General features: G+C 49.9%; 1 protein-coding gene across 1 annotated transcript; it reads right to left on the reverse strand.

Annotated features, from left to right (window-relative positions):
• Positions 1 to 14,656: 14,656 nt before the first annotated feature.
• On the reverse strand, positions 14,657 to 17,641 carry LOC120846035 (thyrotropin-releasing hormone-degrading ectoenzyme-like). The gene has a single exon (XM_040217649.1). It carries the CDS (start codon positions 17,639 to 17,641, stop codon positions 14,657 to 14,659), a length of 2,985 nt encoding a protein of 994 aa, XP_040073583.1.
• Positions 17,642 to 18,280: the final 639 nt, after the last annotated feature.

The following is an 18,280-nucleotide window of genomic DNA, read 5'->3' on the forward strand; positions in this document are numbered from 1 at the left end:
CCCTGCGAAGTTCTTAAGGCCCATACGCACATTCGCGTTTGAACGCGTTTGAGTGCGTTGAGGAGTCCTTGCGGCCAGGCGCGGTCGCTTGCGGAGCGACGCGCGCCTCCCCGCAACGCTCGGTAGCGCGACGCACTGAGCGAGTAGAGACTTGTTCAACTTTCCGAAGGGTTGCGGTGCGTTCAGGTGCGTTCGACCAATCAGAAGCCGAAAGAGGAGAGGGGGTGACGTGTTCGCTCGCCCCACCCGGCCGACTCGGCGAGACGTATCCGGTTCGCCGGTCGCAGTGCTTGCTTTTTCGTTTTGGGGAGCGGTGGGGACTGTATTTTCCAAGGCTGCGATGGTTCAAGCCTGACAAAACGTCGGGGAAGCCGGCGAGATTGTCCCAAGATCGAACACTTCGACGCTGTCGCTGTGCGCCGCCATGTTGCCTTGGATTTCGCTTACTATTGGTGAGCCACTAGCGACGATAGCGCGTTCTTATTGGCTCTTGACTGCGGCTGACTGCGTGTCAACGCAACTGTGCGTACAAGTTTGGCGCAAGCGGTCTTCGCAACGCAACGCGTCCGCTTGCCGCTACGGAACGCACCGCGCTCAAACGCGAATGTGCGTATGGGCCTTTACTTTCGCCAACGTATGAAGCCGGGCAATCCTTGCATGGTATGCGGTAGACCTAGGAAGCGCACATGAAGGCACTCTAGGTAGACCAAGCCTTGGGCCCTTTCTTTGGGGGGCCAATCCTTCGGGAGGGGGAGGCGATGACCGATTGTCGACACAGGCTTATGAGTCACCGCAATCCCGTAGCGACCAAGGACGCGGGAAAGGGTCTCGCTGGTGCGGCTAATGTAGGGGACACAGACGCGATTGGAAGGGGGACTGCTGCGCCCTAGGGGTGGATGCCTTGATTTCTCGAGTATTCGAAGAATAAACCGTTTAGGGTAGCCGTTCTTGCGGAGATTCGATGTAGCGACCTTGATTTCCTCCTGGAGGCTTTTCTTTGTGGAGCAGATGGCGAAGGCGCGCCTTAAGAGTGCAGAGGCCACCGACGCTTTACGACATCGGGGGTGGTGGGAATCAAACCCCAAGTATCTGCCAGTATGGGTTGGCTTCCTGTAAACAGAGAAGCTTAGCCCACTGGCACTCCTGGTTACCAGTACATCAAGAAAGGGAAGGGAACCTTTGTCTTCGCGTTCGACCGTGAATTGTAGCGACTCATCCACCGAGTTCAGGTGCTTTAGAAGACGATCCACCTCGCTGGTTTTAACGACGCAGAAACAGTCGTCCACGTAACGCAGGAACGTTCTGGGTTTAGGCTCGAAAGTGTCGAGAGCCTGGCGTTCGATGGCCTCCGCTGACACGGAGAATGGTATGGAATTTACCGTAACCCCCAAATAACAAAAGTTATCTAAGTTATTTTCCGGCGAAGAGACCAAATGTGCGTGCGTTTTCCAATAGGGATGCACAAGAGCACCGCAGAGGACTGGTTGCTGTCTGCTTCAGTCGCGTCACGGAAGTCGCATGGACACTAGCACAAGTTGAACCTCTAGCTTATATAATAATAACTATATCCGTGCCACGAGCGCGCGGTGCGCCCCTATTCGTTCCGAAGGGTCGCACTACCGCGAGGGTCGAAGAAACCGCGAAAATAGATTTCTCAACGTAGCGCATTGCGATTTTCTACAGAGGTGCGGCTAGGTGGTGGAAACATCGAGCGAAAATATATAAAAAAAAATAATGTACCTCGCCCAAAAAGAAAAGAAAAAAAAAGCTTTTAGTTTTCTTTTTTTATTATTTGTTAAGGCCAGCGAAGCTGTATACTATGGCTTCCGTGGCACGATGGCCGTCCGTGGCGTTGGCCCGCCGGCGCCGGCCACATCGCCACTTATGTTCTCGGCGGCGTTCCAGGCGAACGATCTTCTCTTCTTTCGCAAGGGGTTCGGAAGCACTCAACGCAGTGGAACTCGAGGCGATAGCGGCTTCGCGGCGTTTGCGCAGCCATTCGCGCTGCTGCGCACGTCGCCGCTCCTTTCGCTCCCACTTTTCTTCCTCCAAACGAACGGCACGCGACCGACCCATCGTGAGTCCAAAGGACAGCTGATAAGGTCGCTAGTGCGATCTCGACGACATGGGAAAAAGGACACACACGATTCGTAGGTGAGATGATGACGTTCTGTTCTAGTAGGGCCACGCCAATCACGGGGCGTGCTCGATGGCACGAACGCAGGTGGCCGCTGACGCGGACTCCGGTGAGGAATGGTTGGGGGAGAGACGGCACGGAACAAAATGGGCGACTCTGCTCGTCGTTCGTACGCAGGTGAGGGTGACGGCGAACCGGCTCGTGTTTTGTGTTGAGACGCCGCTTGTCTACAGAAAAGGTATGGCCGGCCGCAAGTCGGCAAGCCGGTTGTCGGGTTGCCGCCGTCACTCATAGATGGCGTTAGCTGTCTGGAGTTTTGTGTCGGTACGCCGCTTGTCCACGGACACGATAGTGGGGGTGCTAGCCCTTAACAGCTATACATGCCCCGTATGGGGCTGGCTACAGTGTATACAAGTAGCCAGTCCCATAGGGGGCTGGCTACTTGTATACACTGCGACAGATGGGGCATTGTGAAGCACGAGAAGATACAACCGATCATTTCATTGGAAGAAATGAGGGGCCCTGAGGGGTCTAAACACCTGTCTTAGTATCTTATTTATTTTAAAAATATATCTCACATTGGAAACAGTACATTAGAGACACACGTGCCGCTCTGAAGGAAGCGTAGTCAAAACTTTCGGAACATCGTCTGCTAGGCTAGCAGGCGATGTTCGCACACGGCCTGCAATCTCTACGACGCCAGGCACTTGGCTGCCATGGAGCGGTCGCCAACGAGCTAGTGCAGGCTGACCTGCATTCTTAGAAAAAAAAAGGTATGGATAGTCCTCCCTTAGGGGAGGAACGGTCTTGTAACCTATGTTCCATTAGAAAGGGAGAAACTTTCGTCCCTGAAGCAGGGGAGCAAAGTTCCTCCGTCGCTTGCATCTCAATATGGCTGCCCCGAATCGAGCAAATCGAGCCCAATAAGGCTTGACGAGGACGCTACGTCTCTTGTACGGGACGAGAGGAGCAGCAAATAAAAGCGTAACACGAGCTTTCCGCCAACTGTGTTTATTTCCGAAGCCAGATTCCCCCCCCCCCCCCCCCAGGTACAGAAACTTGCGTTTCGAAAGCAGTTACTCACTCTTTTTGTCAACAGCACTGCGATGTTAAACGGAGACAACCGATACCCAGTTACTTCGCGCACTTTGCGTCTTACCTTTGGTGTTCCTCGAGTCACAATTCCTTCGTCAACCGCACACCAGGAAGGGCAAACTAAATCCGCGAAACCAAAAGCCGCTCTCGAAAGAACAAACTCGAAGCCCCTGCAGTGCCCGGTTACTGCCATAGACCCAATGGAGTCGATTTCTGGGCAAACTGGGCGCTCAGCAGCGCTTCCGTGGTCGGAGGCGCTCATTACTGCAACGAATCGAAGCCTCATTGCTCTATTAACAGATTGCGAAACTAAAATAAGCGGCGAGAATTATGTTTATAAAATGAAGCGCTTACGTTGAATAATTACTTTTGACGACGTCAAGCTAGCTTGAGCGGCTTGCCAGCCGTTTGCAAAGACGAAGCCGCTGGGAATCCAACATGGCGCAGCCCCTCCGCCGTGCCCTGCCGCTGCTCCCTACCGCGGTAGGTTTTGTTTGGAAATTAACGGTTCGCGTGTGCCATGCCACTTGTTATGGCAAAGAATTGTAAGTTCTGCTTGCCTACCTTGTGTCCAGCAGTTGACAGTCTGTCACTTGTCGTCGGCGTCTTCCAGGAAATTGAAACAGATGCAGCAGTTTTCGCACTCCTTGACGCATTTATTCAGTCATTTGCATGACAAGGAAACACAATTTACACTGTCCCTTTAAAGAAACGTTGCTATGCGGAAAAAAAATAATAATTCGCGCAGTATATACGTTAGCAAGAGGTGCTACAGTGAAGATACAATATGCGACACTGTTAGCGCGCACACGACATAGCTTTTTGACTTTGAAAGGCTATCGGCGCGCACCAACTATTACAGCCTTAGTTCGCCAAGTGACTGTTTAAAGTTTCGTAAACCTCAGATGCAACTATGGCGCGAGAATATCTGTCTTCGCGATTGAAAAACACAATAGTCCTGTCTTGCTAACATGGTCGTTTCGGTCACGCCGCTATATAGGTCATATTTTCGAGGACTGATATGTGTCCCCATACAATACTAACTCGTCACGTTAAATAAAGAAACCCAAAGTACGTACTATGGACAGCTAACTTGGGAACGAAATGAATAAATACATGTTTTTATATTTTTATTGTAGTCTCTGTAGAGACAAACGCAAAAAAAAAAGGGGAAATATATTAGTGAGGCAAAAAAGAATAGTAAAGCTCTTCGGCTACAAAATTTATCCAGAGCTGCACCATTGTCAGATATGACAATGGTGACTCAATGGTTACAATTTTTAGGGGTTTCCAGCCTAAATCACTTGCAGTGCTTTCCCTTTCCCAGTTGCAGATGACAAAAATAAACAACACACCACCTTCAATGTTTATTCTTTGTGATCTTGGCAGTGATTCAAGATTATGGATGACCAACATTATGGAGAATTGTTTTGGAAACTGGAGATGCCCATATTAAAGAAAAAATACTGTAACAGCAAACAGAAATGTCTGTTTCCGTGGCATGAAAACAGAATAATCATAATTTCTGATATGTGTTACATAGAAGCAAACCCAGTGAGAAGTAAATATGCAGCCTTGCCGGAGAATTGTATGCAAACAGCCCTATCGGTGAGGTATATTTAAGAAGATATTTAAATGGTTATTGGCTGTGGAATCTCAAATACCAACCTGAACGTATATTACGATAAAACATCAATTCTTCAACCTGTGTAATAAGACAATAATGCAAAATTTTAGTGGGTCAAATATTGTCCACCAAAACTTAAGATCTTAGAGAGTGAAACTCTCCAAGTACGTAGTTTGAGTTCTAGCTGCCAAAGGTCCTGGAATCACTGGTTCGAAGCAACAGATATTTCCCCCCTCGCCCTCCCACCCAAAAAAAAAGAACTGCCCAGAGGTTGTTGCTTACCAGCAGGCTAACGTGTCTAAATAAAGTGGATGCTCAGAGGCTTCTGTTAGTCTATGATCTTGCTCCATAAAAATTGTGCAAGAAGCAACCTGCTGACATAGTGGACAACATTGTCTCTCGAGGGTCTCAAGAAGCAAAGCCGAAAGATTTTATGCCTAGTTGAAAGCTCGTGTAATTCTGACTGGTCCATGCAAATAAACAGTTAACACAATGAATTGTAATTCGGGCAAACTTATTCGTTGCTTACTTACAGACCTGAACCAAAATCTTTAGAGACTTCATAATGTGTAGACCTAGCTCTCTGTAGACCACATTGGTATTTCTCATTTCTCTTGGCCTCTTGATGAGCTTCTGATACCTGTCGCTTGCGCCGTCAAGTTGAACCACGAGTGGAACCAGGTTTTCTTGGTATGGCCACCGAGATCCTATGATGCCCATGGGATGGACCAGCCACTTCATTGTTCTTTCTCATTTTTTGCTGTATGTGTGTTCTCTACCCCTCAGAATCTGCACAGGACAATTGTAAGAACACATTAGTTTGTCTCGTCACAACAAATACACGTGCAGAAGAGAAACCGGGCTGTGAAACATTGCATAGGGCTGCTCCTACTATCCTTGTTTTTGTTATAATCCTCTTTGCCACTGTATGATAGGAGCTTATACTTTTCAGAACAGCGTTCCAACATGACTATCCGCACGTTGATCGATTGCACGTAATCCTTCAAGTGGTATTAAACTTTTTGATGTAAAGCGGAATGTCCACCTGCGACACCCCGCCCCCTCCGATCACGGGTTGACCAGCGGCATCAATGCCCGACAGTTTACGATCTCATCTTCTTGTTACACCACTGATACGCGAACACACGGTCACATTGGCGATAATTCCGGTCTTCTGTTCACAACCCACAAGACTGCCATCACGATGTTGCAGCTATGTTGCTGACACGCACACATACAGAACCACGTTGAACGCCGGTTGCACTCGGCATCGGAAAACAGAACCGGAGTCGGCACGGAAGGCACCCAGGCAGCCGGCAGCAAAACCTGCCTGTCTTGGATGCAGTTCCTGCGGTTTCCATAACGTCGAAAACGTCGACACAGTTCCGCGTGGTTTCGCTACAGTAGTTCCGTGCCGCGCGAGTCCCGCAATCCGGAGACGGCCATCCCCCGCCATAGAGATCATACATACTAACTCTAGAGGAAAAGGTCCGCCATTTTCCCATACATTCTGGCTGTCGCAAGCGGCGGAGCATGGAGGCAGACCCTCGGGGTCCCTAACAAGGTTACATCATCAGAGCAGTTTCGTGAACTTCAACAATCCACGAACTTACCGGTGGAAAGATATTCGCGTTCCTTTCGAAGCTTTCTTTTTGCATAGCGCGCAGATGTACGGCCTCGCGTTAACGCTAAACTAAACCATATACCCGGCTTCGCCAGTGGGGCGCGGGTGGGCGCGGTTGAGGAATACGAAACTGCGCAACTACCAGATTTCCGAGATTTCGACAGAAGGGAAGTTAATGCAGCGTAATGACTTTATAGCTTTTTATAAGCCTTAGAATAGCTCAGAATTTAGTTTACAACGTTAAATTATCACTATCACTATCACCGATGTGCAGCGCCCCCACGGAAAATGGGAGAAGTTCTCCTCACGCGCGCTGTTTTGTTTTCCGAAAGACATCGGCAGGCCGCACCAACAGCCTGATCGGGTGGTTCATTCCGAGGGCGCCTCTCCCTCTCAGAGCGCTCTCTGGCACTCCGTCTGTAGCCGTCGGAGTGCGGAGCGGCGCAGGTGTCACGTGGTAGCTGGACGCTGATCACGTGGTTTTGTTGACGATGGCCGGCAGTCAGTGTCGCCAGGTCTACTGATTTATCAGTAGATCTACTGATTTCGTTCCGGGTCTTCTGATTCACTGAAAAACATGAAAATCTACTGACTTTTTTAGTAAACATTTTAAAAAATTATTATTTGGCCCCTTCAGTTCTCAGTGTTGCCCATCAAAGGAAACTCATACTGTCCCAGAATTAAAAACGAAGCACTGGCTACATGGCCCAGAAGAGTCATCTATCTACTCACCCAGAGCAGGTTCGACGGTGACATACGGGCCAGAGCCATATATGCAGAGAGTTTGGCCAGTCTGTGATCTTGCCGTAACGTCCCTCTCCCGAGTGAGCCAATCAGCCCGCGGCGCAGAGCGAGGCGTGAGCGCATGCGCCTGAACTCCGCATCCACCACTGATCTCTATGGCAATTGCTGGATCGCGTTTGCCCGCTCCGCGAATGCGGTCACTGGCGGCCATCTTTAGGTAGAGTTATATCACCTCTAGCCAATGTAAGCTGCTGCAGCCGTTATCATTCATCCATGGCAGATAGCGTTTTGGCAGGTGGGTTGGCAGGCTGCGGTCAAAATAGCGTGGGTGATATTGCGTGCTTGATTAAAATTATTTGACGAAACATGTTTTTGAAACCCGGCGTGAACAGTAGTCCGGTTTTTGAGGACCTGGTAAAAGTTTCACGAAATCGCAGCACCGGGAGAAAAGCAGCACAGCACGTATCGAAAGTCGCATCGAAAGGGGCATCGAAAGCAGACGACCACTGATCTCTATGACAATTGCTGGATCGCGTTTGCCCGCTCCGCGAATGCGGTCACTGGCGGCCATCTTTAGGTAGAGTTATATCACCTCTAGCCAATGTAAGCTGCTGCAGCCGCTATCATCCATCCATGGCAGATAGCATTTTGGCAGGTGGGTTGGCAGGCTGCGGTCAAAATAGCGTGGGTGATATTGCGTGCTTGATTAAAATTATTTGACGAAACATGTTTTTGAAACCCGGCGTGAACAGTAGTCCGGTTTTTGAGGACCTGGTAAAAGTTTCACGAAATCGCAGCACCGGAAGAAAAGCAGCACAGCACGTATCAAAAGTCGCATCGAAAGAAGCATCGAAAGCAGACGACGGTACGGAGCCTGCTTTTGATCCGAGCTGCGCTGCTTTCCCCCGGTGCTGCGCTTTCGTAGAACTTTTGCCGGGTCCTCAAAGATGAGGCTACCGTTCACGCCGAGTTTCAAGAATCTGCTCCGTCGAACAACTTCAATCAAGCACGAAATGTCACCCACGGTACAGTGTACTAGATCTACGGCTATTTTTATGGCAGCCTGCCGCCATTGCGCTGTCCGCCATATTACTATGATGGCTAGGCCGCCAGTGACCGCATTCCGGTCCATAGGAGGAGCTGGTCAAACGCGATCCAGCAAATAGACATAGAGATCAGTGCAGACGACGGTACGGAGTCTGCTTTTGATGCGAGCTGCGCTGCTTTCCCCCGGTGCTGCGCTTTCGTAGAACTTTTGCCGGGTCCTCAAAGATGAGGCTACCGTTCACGCCCGGTTTCAAGAATCTGCTTCGTCGAACAACTTCAATCAAGCACGAAATGTCACCCACGGTACAGTGTACTAGATCTACGGCTATTTTTATGGCAGCCTGCCGCCATTGCGCTGTCCGCCATATTACTATGATGGCTAGAGATGATATAACTCTACCTAAAGATGGCCGCCAGTGACCGCATTCCGGTCCATAGGAGGAGCTGGTCAAGCGCGATCCAGCAAATAGACATAGAGATCAGTGGCATCCACTATTGGCCCTCTTCCCCCCCCCCCCCCCCCCCCCTATCTTATTCACAACGCTTACACACACACGCCTTACCTCTCGGCTCCTCCGATACAGTGTACTAGCTCCGAGTTGAACGGAGAGAGCCGCCATTTTTATTCATTCGCCCTGCAAAATGCATGGGATCGACATCCAAATTTCAGTTATTTACTTTTATTTGGCAGGCTGTGGCAAGAAAATGATATAACTTATTCCTCGGTGGCTTGAAAAGCTAACAAATGAAGTTTCTCCACGTTTGAACGCAAACTTTGCGTCAGGCGAAAAAGAAATAAGCCCGTAGCAGACGACGCGTAGCCTCAACAGTGCTCCGCGCCAACAGCGTTGGTTCAAAAAGAGCCCAGTAAGGAAAGATGGCAGCTTGCAGAGGACTTCCATTCAACATGCACGCGCGCACTTCCCGGAGCGCCTTGTTTTGGTTTCGTTTCGAATCATCCTCGAAATACTCAATAATGACTAAAAACAAAAATCATTTATGGTGCCATTTTAATTTGTCCTTTATATAAAATTACTCGAGAACTGGTCGTTTTTTTTTCAGTTTTATTTGCGTTTATTACCATGCTATTTGTTACTCTATACTATTTCTTTGAAGTGTGTACTAATGGAAATAGCAAAACATGAAAAACCACATATTTTGTGGAATCTACTGATTTTTGTGCAAATCTACCAACTTTTGGGGGATCAATCTGCTGACTTTTTTTTTTTTTCTCCATCTGGCAACACTGCCGGCAGTGGTCTGTGGTGGTGTGCGGGGTTCGGCATGACGGTGATTGATGTGTGGTTCTACAAAGTGCTTGTGCATTCGACGGTGCGAGGATTATGATGAACGGGACGACATTCGTTTGCGACCGTAACAGGAAAAGCCGACGTGTGAAGTGTTCCCAGTGCTTTCACAAGATCGTTCATCTCACGGCGGTGAATCCGCTAAGCCTAACCGACGACGAAACAGCTCGCAGAGCTCGCCGCTGCTTTACCGGGTTTTGTGGTCGCTTCAAGAAATGTTCAGGTTTGGTAAAAGTGCGTTCAAAGGTTTGTGTTGTAAAATAAAGGGAGAGCCGAATATAATGCACTGTGATTTGTGTCGCATTGCGATGCTTGCACGATATTTCGCCGTGAGAAAAATGCGGTTTATTAACCATTTTATATTCGCCTGCTCAGTCGTACGCATGACCGGTATCGCAGCGCGTTCACTTTCTAAAACGCGATGAGTTTACATCTGTTTCCAAGCGTTGGCTTTCGTTCCATTCTGCAAACATCAATTCGCATACTGTTGTTTTCTTTCTTTTACATGCCGATGAGTAAAACAATTTACGTCAAAACCGTTATTTCATTACGTTGCGAGCGTAAATTTTGCTCAATCGTCCACCGTACGCTGTAAGATCATGTTGTTTTTAATGCATTACCAATGTCAAGAAATATTATTTCCGTGACTGGTCCGAGAATGTCAGAGCGCTCTGAAGCCAGCAGTTGTGATCGGCTGAAAAGGATCCCGAGTAGCTCTGGCGGCGAGGAGGGGGCGCTCTGCTGAATCGAGGTCAGAGGAGAGAGGCGACCACCCGAATTCACCATAAGTGTATTTCTTCCACCGTGGCCAGGGAAACGCCCTCTGTACCAAGATGCCTGTCAGGTCGCTCGCTCTCCCATTGCGGCCGGTCAGCCATCATGTTGTAGCCAAACAGCACGCGATGACGCTCGCCTCCGACTCTAACTGACCGAGACCTCTACGGTATACCGGACCTTCGCCCACATTATCAAGTAACATATGGCAGCATGGGCAGAAGAGAACAAACTTCTCACCGAACTTTAGGGCGGATTTCGGAGGGGTCGAAGGTTGGAAGACAACCTGTTTACTCACGGAGTGTATTGAAATTGCCCGAAAACAGGGAAGAAGACTGCTGTGCTGCTTTCTATAAATGTGGCAAAAGCACATAACAGCGAATCGCACGTGCATCTCGTTCGACGTTTGGAGGAGCTCCACCTTCCTCTTCGGGGGCTAGCTGTCATACGGCGCCTATACTCACAGGTAATGACGCAACTGAAGAGAGTCGACTCAGAGCAAGTCGCAGTGACCAGGGGTCTCCGACACGGACGCCTACTTTCCCCGCTTCTTCGTATTCTGTATGTGTCAGGGTTGGAAGAACGCCTGATCCAGTCGGAGGTGGGTTTTTCACTGACACACATGGAAGGAGGCGCAGAGGTGAAGTGGATGCTGCCGGGCCTCACCTATGCGGACGATATTGTATCGACGGCGGAGACGGGGGAGGACTTGCAGCGTCTAATATGTATGTGAGACGGAGGCGGCTACGTTGGTCCTTCGGTTCAACACCAAAAAGTCGGCAGTCCTTCAATTAGCCGGGTCAGAAGAGGCTAAATTAAACAGTCTGGTGCTGAACGACGAGCAAGCTCAGGTACAGGAGTCGTACAACTATACCTGGGAGTTGTACTGACCAACAAGCCGGAGAACTTGTCGCAGCATTATGCTCACCTCCGACAGGCGTGGTACGAATGTACTCCGAAAATGTAACCTTCGGAGTTGCAATCGTTTTCTGGTGACTCGCGAACTCTGGAAGGCGGTTGTGGTGCCTGGATTAACCTTCGCCAACGCGGTTCTTTGTGTCCCTGGCACAGTGCGGGAAGTCATGGAACATCGTCAACGAGAGGTCGGGAGAGGCAGGCTCTGGGTTGCCACGGAATGGCCACCGAAGCAGTCCAGGGAGATGTTGGGTGGTCGTCGTTTGAGGCCAGGGAAGCGACCAGTAAGATAACCTCCGACCGCCGTCTCCGTATCATGGACCGCGGCCGGTGGGCCAAAAAACTCTTCGTCTACACGTATCTCACGGAAGTGCAGACTGGCTGGAGGAAGTGATTGTATCAGTTAGAGAAGAAATACGGCTTCTTTTCAACCCCTGTAACTATTACATCAGATAGGAAGTGGGAACTGGAGATACGAAACAGGGTGATAGAGGAAGAGGCAGCTCGGTGGGCAGATATGGCAAAGTCCAAGTCCATATGTGAAATTGATATAAGCACAAAATTTTGGTAGAGACTAGGCCATACGATAACAGCCTAGGCAAACCGGATCCTCTTTGAGTCACTTGCAGGAGGGCTTCGAGCAGACGGTGAAATCTGCAGCATGCCGAGTGTGTTGTCTGGCAGATGAGACAGTTGAACACATTGCACTGTCGTGCATCGGTCTGAAACCAGTTCAGCCGGGAGAGTGGGGACAGGCAACCCGGGAGCTCGCACTGGCGGAGGCACTCGGCTTTGGGACTGCTTCCAGCTCAGTGGCAGACACTGCGGGTGGGACTAACGGCAACAACAACGCCGATGCTTCACCTATGACCAGCGGAGGGTGGCCCGAGCTGGTGGAGACCACGAAGCGAAGACTAGAGAACTGGTGGATGATAGTTCACCAACGGGAATAACCGAATCCCCACTGGCTAGGTCCCATGACTTTGCGGGACCGCCCGATTCAAAAGGAAAGAGTCGCGAACCATCACAATCATCATCATCATCATCGTCTTACAAGACTCTCGATACAAAGAGATTGCGCCATACAACTTGAGTTCCTGTATAAACCCTACGGGAGCCAGTGTTGCGCGTTCATCCCCGTAGCGCCCTCTTTCCTGCACGGCATGTTGATCCAGCTCTGGCACGTGACTGAATTCGGCGAATAGCGGCTCCGCGCATTCGAGGCGCGCAGCGCGCAACGAAGCAGGGGAACGTACGAAGGGGCGCGGGCTACGTCTGCTTTCCCGCACAACTTTTTATCCGCCTTCTCACGTGATCGGATCTCGGCGAATAGTGGCGCGGCGGCACGTGGAAAACGGACGCGCAACTCTGGCTCCCAGCCTATACAGGAACTCGAACACTAACTAAAGTCCCTCTATCCTGGGAAAAGTGGCGCCATTCATTGCTGTGAAAATGCTCGAGACACGTGCCGCGCGCCACTTCTGGGAAGAACATGGCGTCTGAAATCTAGCCCAGTGCTACAGCGTTCTAGAGGGGGTTGTAGTGGCAAGAGCGGAAGCCACTTTGTGAAGATTTTGCGCATAGACGACACCATGGCGCTGCTGTTCTGTGCCCTAGGAGCGCGCCCCAGTCAGCCCCATCATCAGCGCTGTTAGGCGCTTACTACTGTGGTTTGACTGGAGCTTTTTGCGGTGCGAAACAACTGCTAATGTTGTTCTGTATACTCTGTTTCACCTTATGATGTACCGCAGGAAAGGCTACAAGCGCGAGCTCTTTGCTCTGGGGCACATCTCGGCGGCACACGCTCTCTTGAATTAAGAGCAGCTGCCAACGCTATGAGCTCGCGCTTTTAGCCTTCGCTGCGGTACAACATAAGGTGAAACGAAGTATAGTAAATTGTAGTTCTGCCTTTGGACTAATGCCTCTAGAGTGTGTGCTATCATCTACTTAAAATATTCCCGTGTTTTGAGGAAGATTATTTAATTAATATCGACTCCCCCCCCCCCCCCCCAGTACTGACACATCGTTCAGCAACGCTATCACTTGGGCTGCAGGCTGCGAAAGAAGTTCTACGGTGCTATATTTCGGAGAAGCGTACCGCGTCACCCTCGTCGTCTTCTTCGTTCATCGCACACGTGCCATTAATTTTCCTAGGGCACAGAACTCCGGCGCCACTCGCGGTATCTACATCGACCGTCTTCACGCGCTTCTTTGTAAGCGGGCGCCGCTCTTGCCACTACACCCTCTAGAACACTACCAGTGCTGCCGCTGTGCCGCCATGATCTTACAAAAAGGCTGCGCGTTGCACGGGCCTCGTGCATCGACGCACCTTGCGCTACTTTTAAAACATGAAGGGGCTTTAACTCTAACTAGCGCTGCGCGCTCGACCATCTCGGCGCGGCCGGAGCGGCCGGCCGCTCGCAAGTTAAAAATAAAATTAAAATTAAATTAAAATTAAAATTAATTTTAATTTTAGTTTTTAGTTTATGGTTTATCGTCCTGTTGAAGAAAAAATACCAGCGAAGCTGTACTATGGTGGGAATGAAGTAATGGCCGGCTGCAAGTCGGCAAGCCAGATTGGAAAGGCTGGATAGGTTGCCACCGTCGCTTATATATGACGGTAGCTGTCCGAAGTGTTGTGTCGACATTTATTTGCTGGCGGACACGATCCTGCGGATACCAGCTCTTAACAGCTCCGCTGTAAAAGACCAAATTATCCTCCACGGCCCTAATCCATAATACTGAAAGAAGACGAAGTCGAAAGTGGAAATATACCGAAGAGTTCTTGGTCACGGCTGCGCAAGTGAGTCTCTCTTCTGTGCGTGGAATTGAGTAACTATTTAGCGGGTGCGCTGTTCCCCTTGTACAGCACAACGTCATTCATAGCATTTGCGGTGCAAAGGCTATGGAGAAATAACTCAATGGTAATTCCAATAATTATGAAGATCACGCATGGCTGTTGCACGCTCTCGTTTCGGTTCTCTATTGGTTCAGACCTATGACGTCATCAAGAATAAAAAATATGCTCAAAATTTTAAAATATCTTCTTTGTCCTAACTTTAATGTATTGCTAGACTCCCACACACTAGTTCAAGCGAACGCGATGCAAATTAAAATATGGCCAGAACCGCCTTGCGGGACCCCTTTCACATCTTGTGACGCAAAACAGCGCTCTTTAGCGCTCCCGGATTCTTTGTCAGAAGAGCTCGTTCGTCGCCGCAAGGATTCTAAAAATCATCAGCAATATTTAAAAAAAAAACTGAAAGTGGTAAATATATTAAAAAGATCACACAGCACAAGAGACGTTTAAATATTACAACATAGCTCCTTTGAATGAATAGAAAAAACAGTGATTCGATTATTTACAAGAGCAAGGATCAGCGGCACTACGTTATCAGGGCCTTGAAAAGATCGGCGTCATGTTCCCTGTGCCACCTTTTGTAGCGCTTCCTTCTCTCCAGAGCACTTGTAAGAGCAGCGCCAATCACCTTGCTGTCTGTTGCATTCGCTTGAGGTGACGACAGCAGATTCACTTCTCTCGACGTCTTGGCATCCCGAGAAACGCTTTCAAAGATGGCATCCCAGGTGCCGTTGTTGTGAGACCCGGTCTTGCCAATCGCTTTGTTCCAATTGCTGAGAACAAACTCGAGCAGGACACCTCTAGCAACACCCGAAGCCGCCACGCAATGCAAGACAAAGTCCTGCTGTTTCTTGAGCAGAGAAGACACTAGGGTTTCGTTCAGAAGCTTCCAAAGCCTCCCTTCATTTGACGTGCAACTGAGACCCTGCAAAATGGGATCCATTAAAACGGCCGTGCCTAGCGTGATGGACGATGAGAAAAGTTTGGACCAGAGCATGTCCCATAATTCGACAGGTCCGTGGCGGATACCCGAACAGAGTGAGACGCCGGCAGGAAGGATGGTTGGAGTCCTTGTCTTGTTTTCAGTCAGGTAAGCGTTCAGCGTCTCCTTTGCAACTCGGATACACTGTGGCTGGCCGTACCAGCAGGCGCGTTCCAGGATTTCCTTTTGGAACCTCCTCGAAGAAGGCTCTTCAGCTTTCATTATACGAGACACGATGGTGGTCAGCAGATCGCTGTTGAAGTTGCGCCACGCTTTGTCCAATTGACTGTGAACGAGCATTTTGTCCAGGTCAGTTGTAATCTCAAAGTATGTCCTCCAAATGTTTTGTTCCCACTCGTCACGAAGCTTTGTCACAGCATCGAAAAAGAGTGAGTAGGGTATAACACCAGCTTCGCTCAACTGATAAACGTCGTCCAACACACGTACTTTTGTGGAGGAGTCCAGGAAGCCGGGGACGCTTAGCAGTTTTATTATCTTGTTCCACTCTAGAGAATCGTAGTTAACTCGGTAATAGCCCCACCCTCTGGTATTGAAAAGTACAACATCACTATCGGAGACATTGAGCTGAAGTTGGGTTTCATGTTGCGTCAACCAAAGCTTCTCTGTGAAGTTTTCGCCCGTGTCTTTGTATATCGTGTAGCTGATTGGAATGCGCCATGTCTGGTTAAAACATTTGGTGGCACCATAGCACATTGTCGTCTGCGACAGGACGAAAGTGTTAGCCCGGCGGGCTTTTCGCTTGACGCTCAAGAGGGGATAGCCGACATGGTTGATCCACGTTTCGATTTTCTCTACAAAATTCGAAGAGCTGTTTTGCTTTCTGAGTGTCATGAGAAGATCCTTGACTCCTGTGGCAGCAAAACGCGACTGGTTAAGAAATGACGAAACAGATTCAATGAATCCTCTCGGCGACACAATTTGCATCATCACGTCCATGATAATCTCCGCCTTGCGCATCAGCGGATGATCGCACGTCGTCGGAAGCCATTTTTGCGGCTTAGTCGTCAGTCTTTTTATGTCTTCAGAGCGGAGGACATCGCGAACTCGCCGTCCGCGGTAGCTCTCTGAGATTTGATCGCCAAAAACGTTGTCCAGAATGATCCTCTGAAAGATGAATGCCAAACCTTCGTACACCCAAATGTCGTCCCAGCGTCGCGGTGAGACCAGATTACCAAACCACTGGTGGGCCACAACGTGCGCGAGTCTTGAGAGGACTTCCTCTCGGCGACTCCAGTCTTGAGTCTCTTCATCAAAAGCCAGCATAGGCGTTCCAAACACCACGATGCCCCAACTGGGAGAAATACTCTGCTCAACATCTGGTAGGGACAACAAATGGTACTTTCTAAACGGGAGAGGGGCATTCAGTAATGTTTCCATATACTTGATCATCTTTAAGAAAGATCGGAGTGTCATCTCCAAAAAGGTCACGTCAGACTTCAGGGAATACAGCTTGGAGTAACCCTGATAGCGTACCAGAAACCCGTTGTAAACGCAGAAGGCGAGTTGGGATGGTGATATCTGAGGCGAGAGTTCAAAGGTGTCCCTCCGCAAGCTTCCGTCAATTTCTAGGGTGTTCTGTACGTCCCAGTTCGAGAGCGACTCGAATCCTCTCCTCCTTATCAGGGAAAGATTGAACGTCGCCTTCAGGTTAGGCTCATCGAAGCAAGGAAACACTAGTCTGGCTTTTCCGTACTGTAAGTGAGACGACAATACATTAGAAACACTGCCGTGTTCATTGGTATAGTTACGCACCGATAACCCCAACAGCTCGCTTCTGTAGGGACCAGCAAAACTAACGGACAGATTGTATTCAGTACCGCTCACCAGCTCAAAACCCAAATCGAAAATCACAAGGTCCTCGAGATCGGGTTCCGACTGCTGCGTTTTCACCCCCACGTTGCTGATCTGCTGGTTCCCCGAGAAAGTGCTGATGTTCGCGTCGCGCACGGTCAGGTTCATCGAATGCATCACGATGGTCATGGTCGCCTTCTCGACGCACTCGACGACGACGTTCATCCTTCCGGTAAACGCTGCCGCTCTGTCCAGGTCGCTCACGTCCAGCTCTAGGTCGTAGTGACGAGGAACCACGTTTTTCGGCAGGGGAGACATCCGATCCGTTTGGGACGAGACATCGCCACCCTTGACACGCCCTGTGTACAACGAAAGTGCGGGCAGCGACGGAGGTCTGGACCTGGTCTTCTGTCGACTCGGCACGGCAAAGAAGGATACCAGTAACACAAAGCTGACGAGACACGCGAACAGCACAAAGTTCCGAATTTCGTGATCGGCACTGTTGGTGGTGGTCTGGGCCGTCGACTCGCTCATTCGAAACGGAAGCCCCTTCAGATAACTGAAGCGCCCCTGGGGCTTCCGCTGCTGGTCTTCGAGAAGATGCTCCAGCAAAGTGTGGCTCTGCATCAGCGTCGTGATCCTTTCTTTCGTCTTCCTCCTGCGTTGTTGATAGCCAGTTGATAGCACTGTTCTTGCGCAAGCACGTGCGGCATGCATGCGAAGATAAGCAAGTTTGAAATCACACTTGCGTAAACTCCACTCCTCCACGAGCGCAGATATGGTAGTGGCAAATGGAGCCACCCAAAAACAAAGTGAGTCACGTACGCTAAAATTTGACAGGATTCCCTGCTTGAAATTGACGAGATTATCGTCTAGTTCTCATGGGGGCACTCAACACGTTCAAAATAGATTTTTTTTTTTAGACATACAGTATGTTGCAGGTTAAGGGGTATTCACACGAGGGAGAAATCCCGGGGATTTCTCCCCGACACGCGCGCATCACGAGATGAAAACGCGAGGCTTTTGCACATCGCAAAGCCTGACGTTTTCGTCGTGGGATGCGCGTGCCGGGGAGAAATCCCCGGGATTTCTCCCTCGTGTGAATACCCCTTTAAGAAGGTAGGGCGAGGTAAAGGAAGTTGGGAGGGAAGGAAGCGGACGCAACGCTGGCGAGGGGAGGGGATTTCCTAGGGAGCCTTCATGTGCGCTTTGCTAGGGTGATGCCACCCTTTGTAATACCACTCGCCGACAAACCAGCAGCCATTTTGTTCCTTGGCGATAATCCATGGGGCTTATAACCCTCCCGGAAACAAGCACCTTATCTCAGAAGTTCGGAGCAGCGTTGTGGAACCCACG

This window comes from Ixodes scapularis, unplaced genomic scaffold, assembly GCF_016920785.2.
Source record: "Ixodes scapularis isolate PalLabHiFi unplaced genomic scaffold, ASM1692078v2 PGA_scaffold8__174_contigs__length_109621045, whole genome shotgun sequence".
NCBI lineage: Eukaryota > Metazoa > Arthropoda > Arachnida > Ixodida > Ixodidae > Ixodes > Ixodes scapularis.

What these genes read in the sequence shown, in the direction of transcription:
- LOC120846035 (XM_040217649.1), bottom strand. Translation starts at nt 17,641, where the DNA reads ATGCATGCCGCACGTGCTTGCGCAAGAACAGTGCTATCAACTGGCTAT.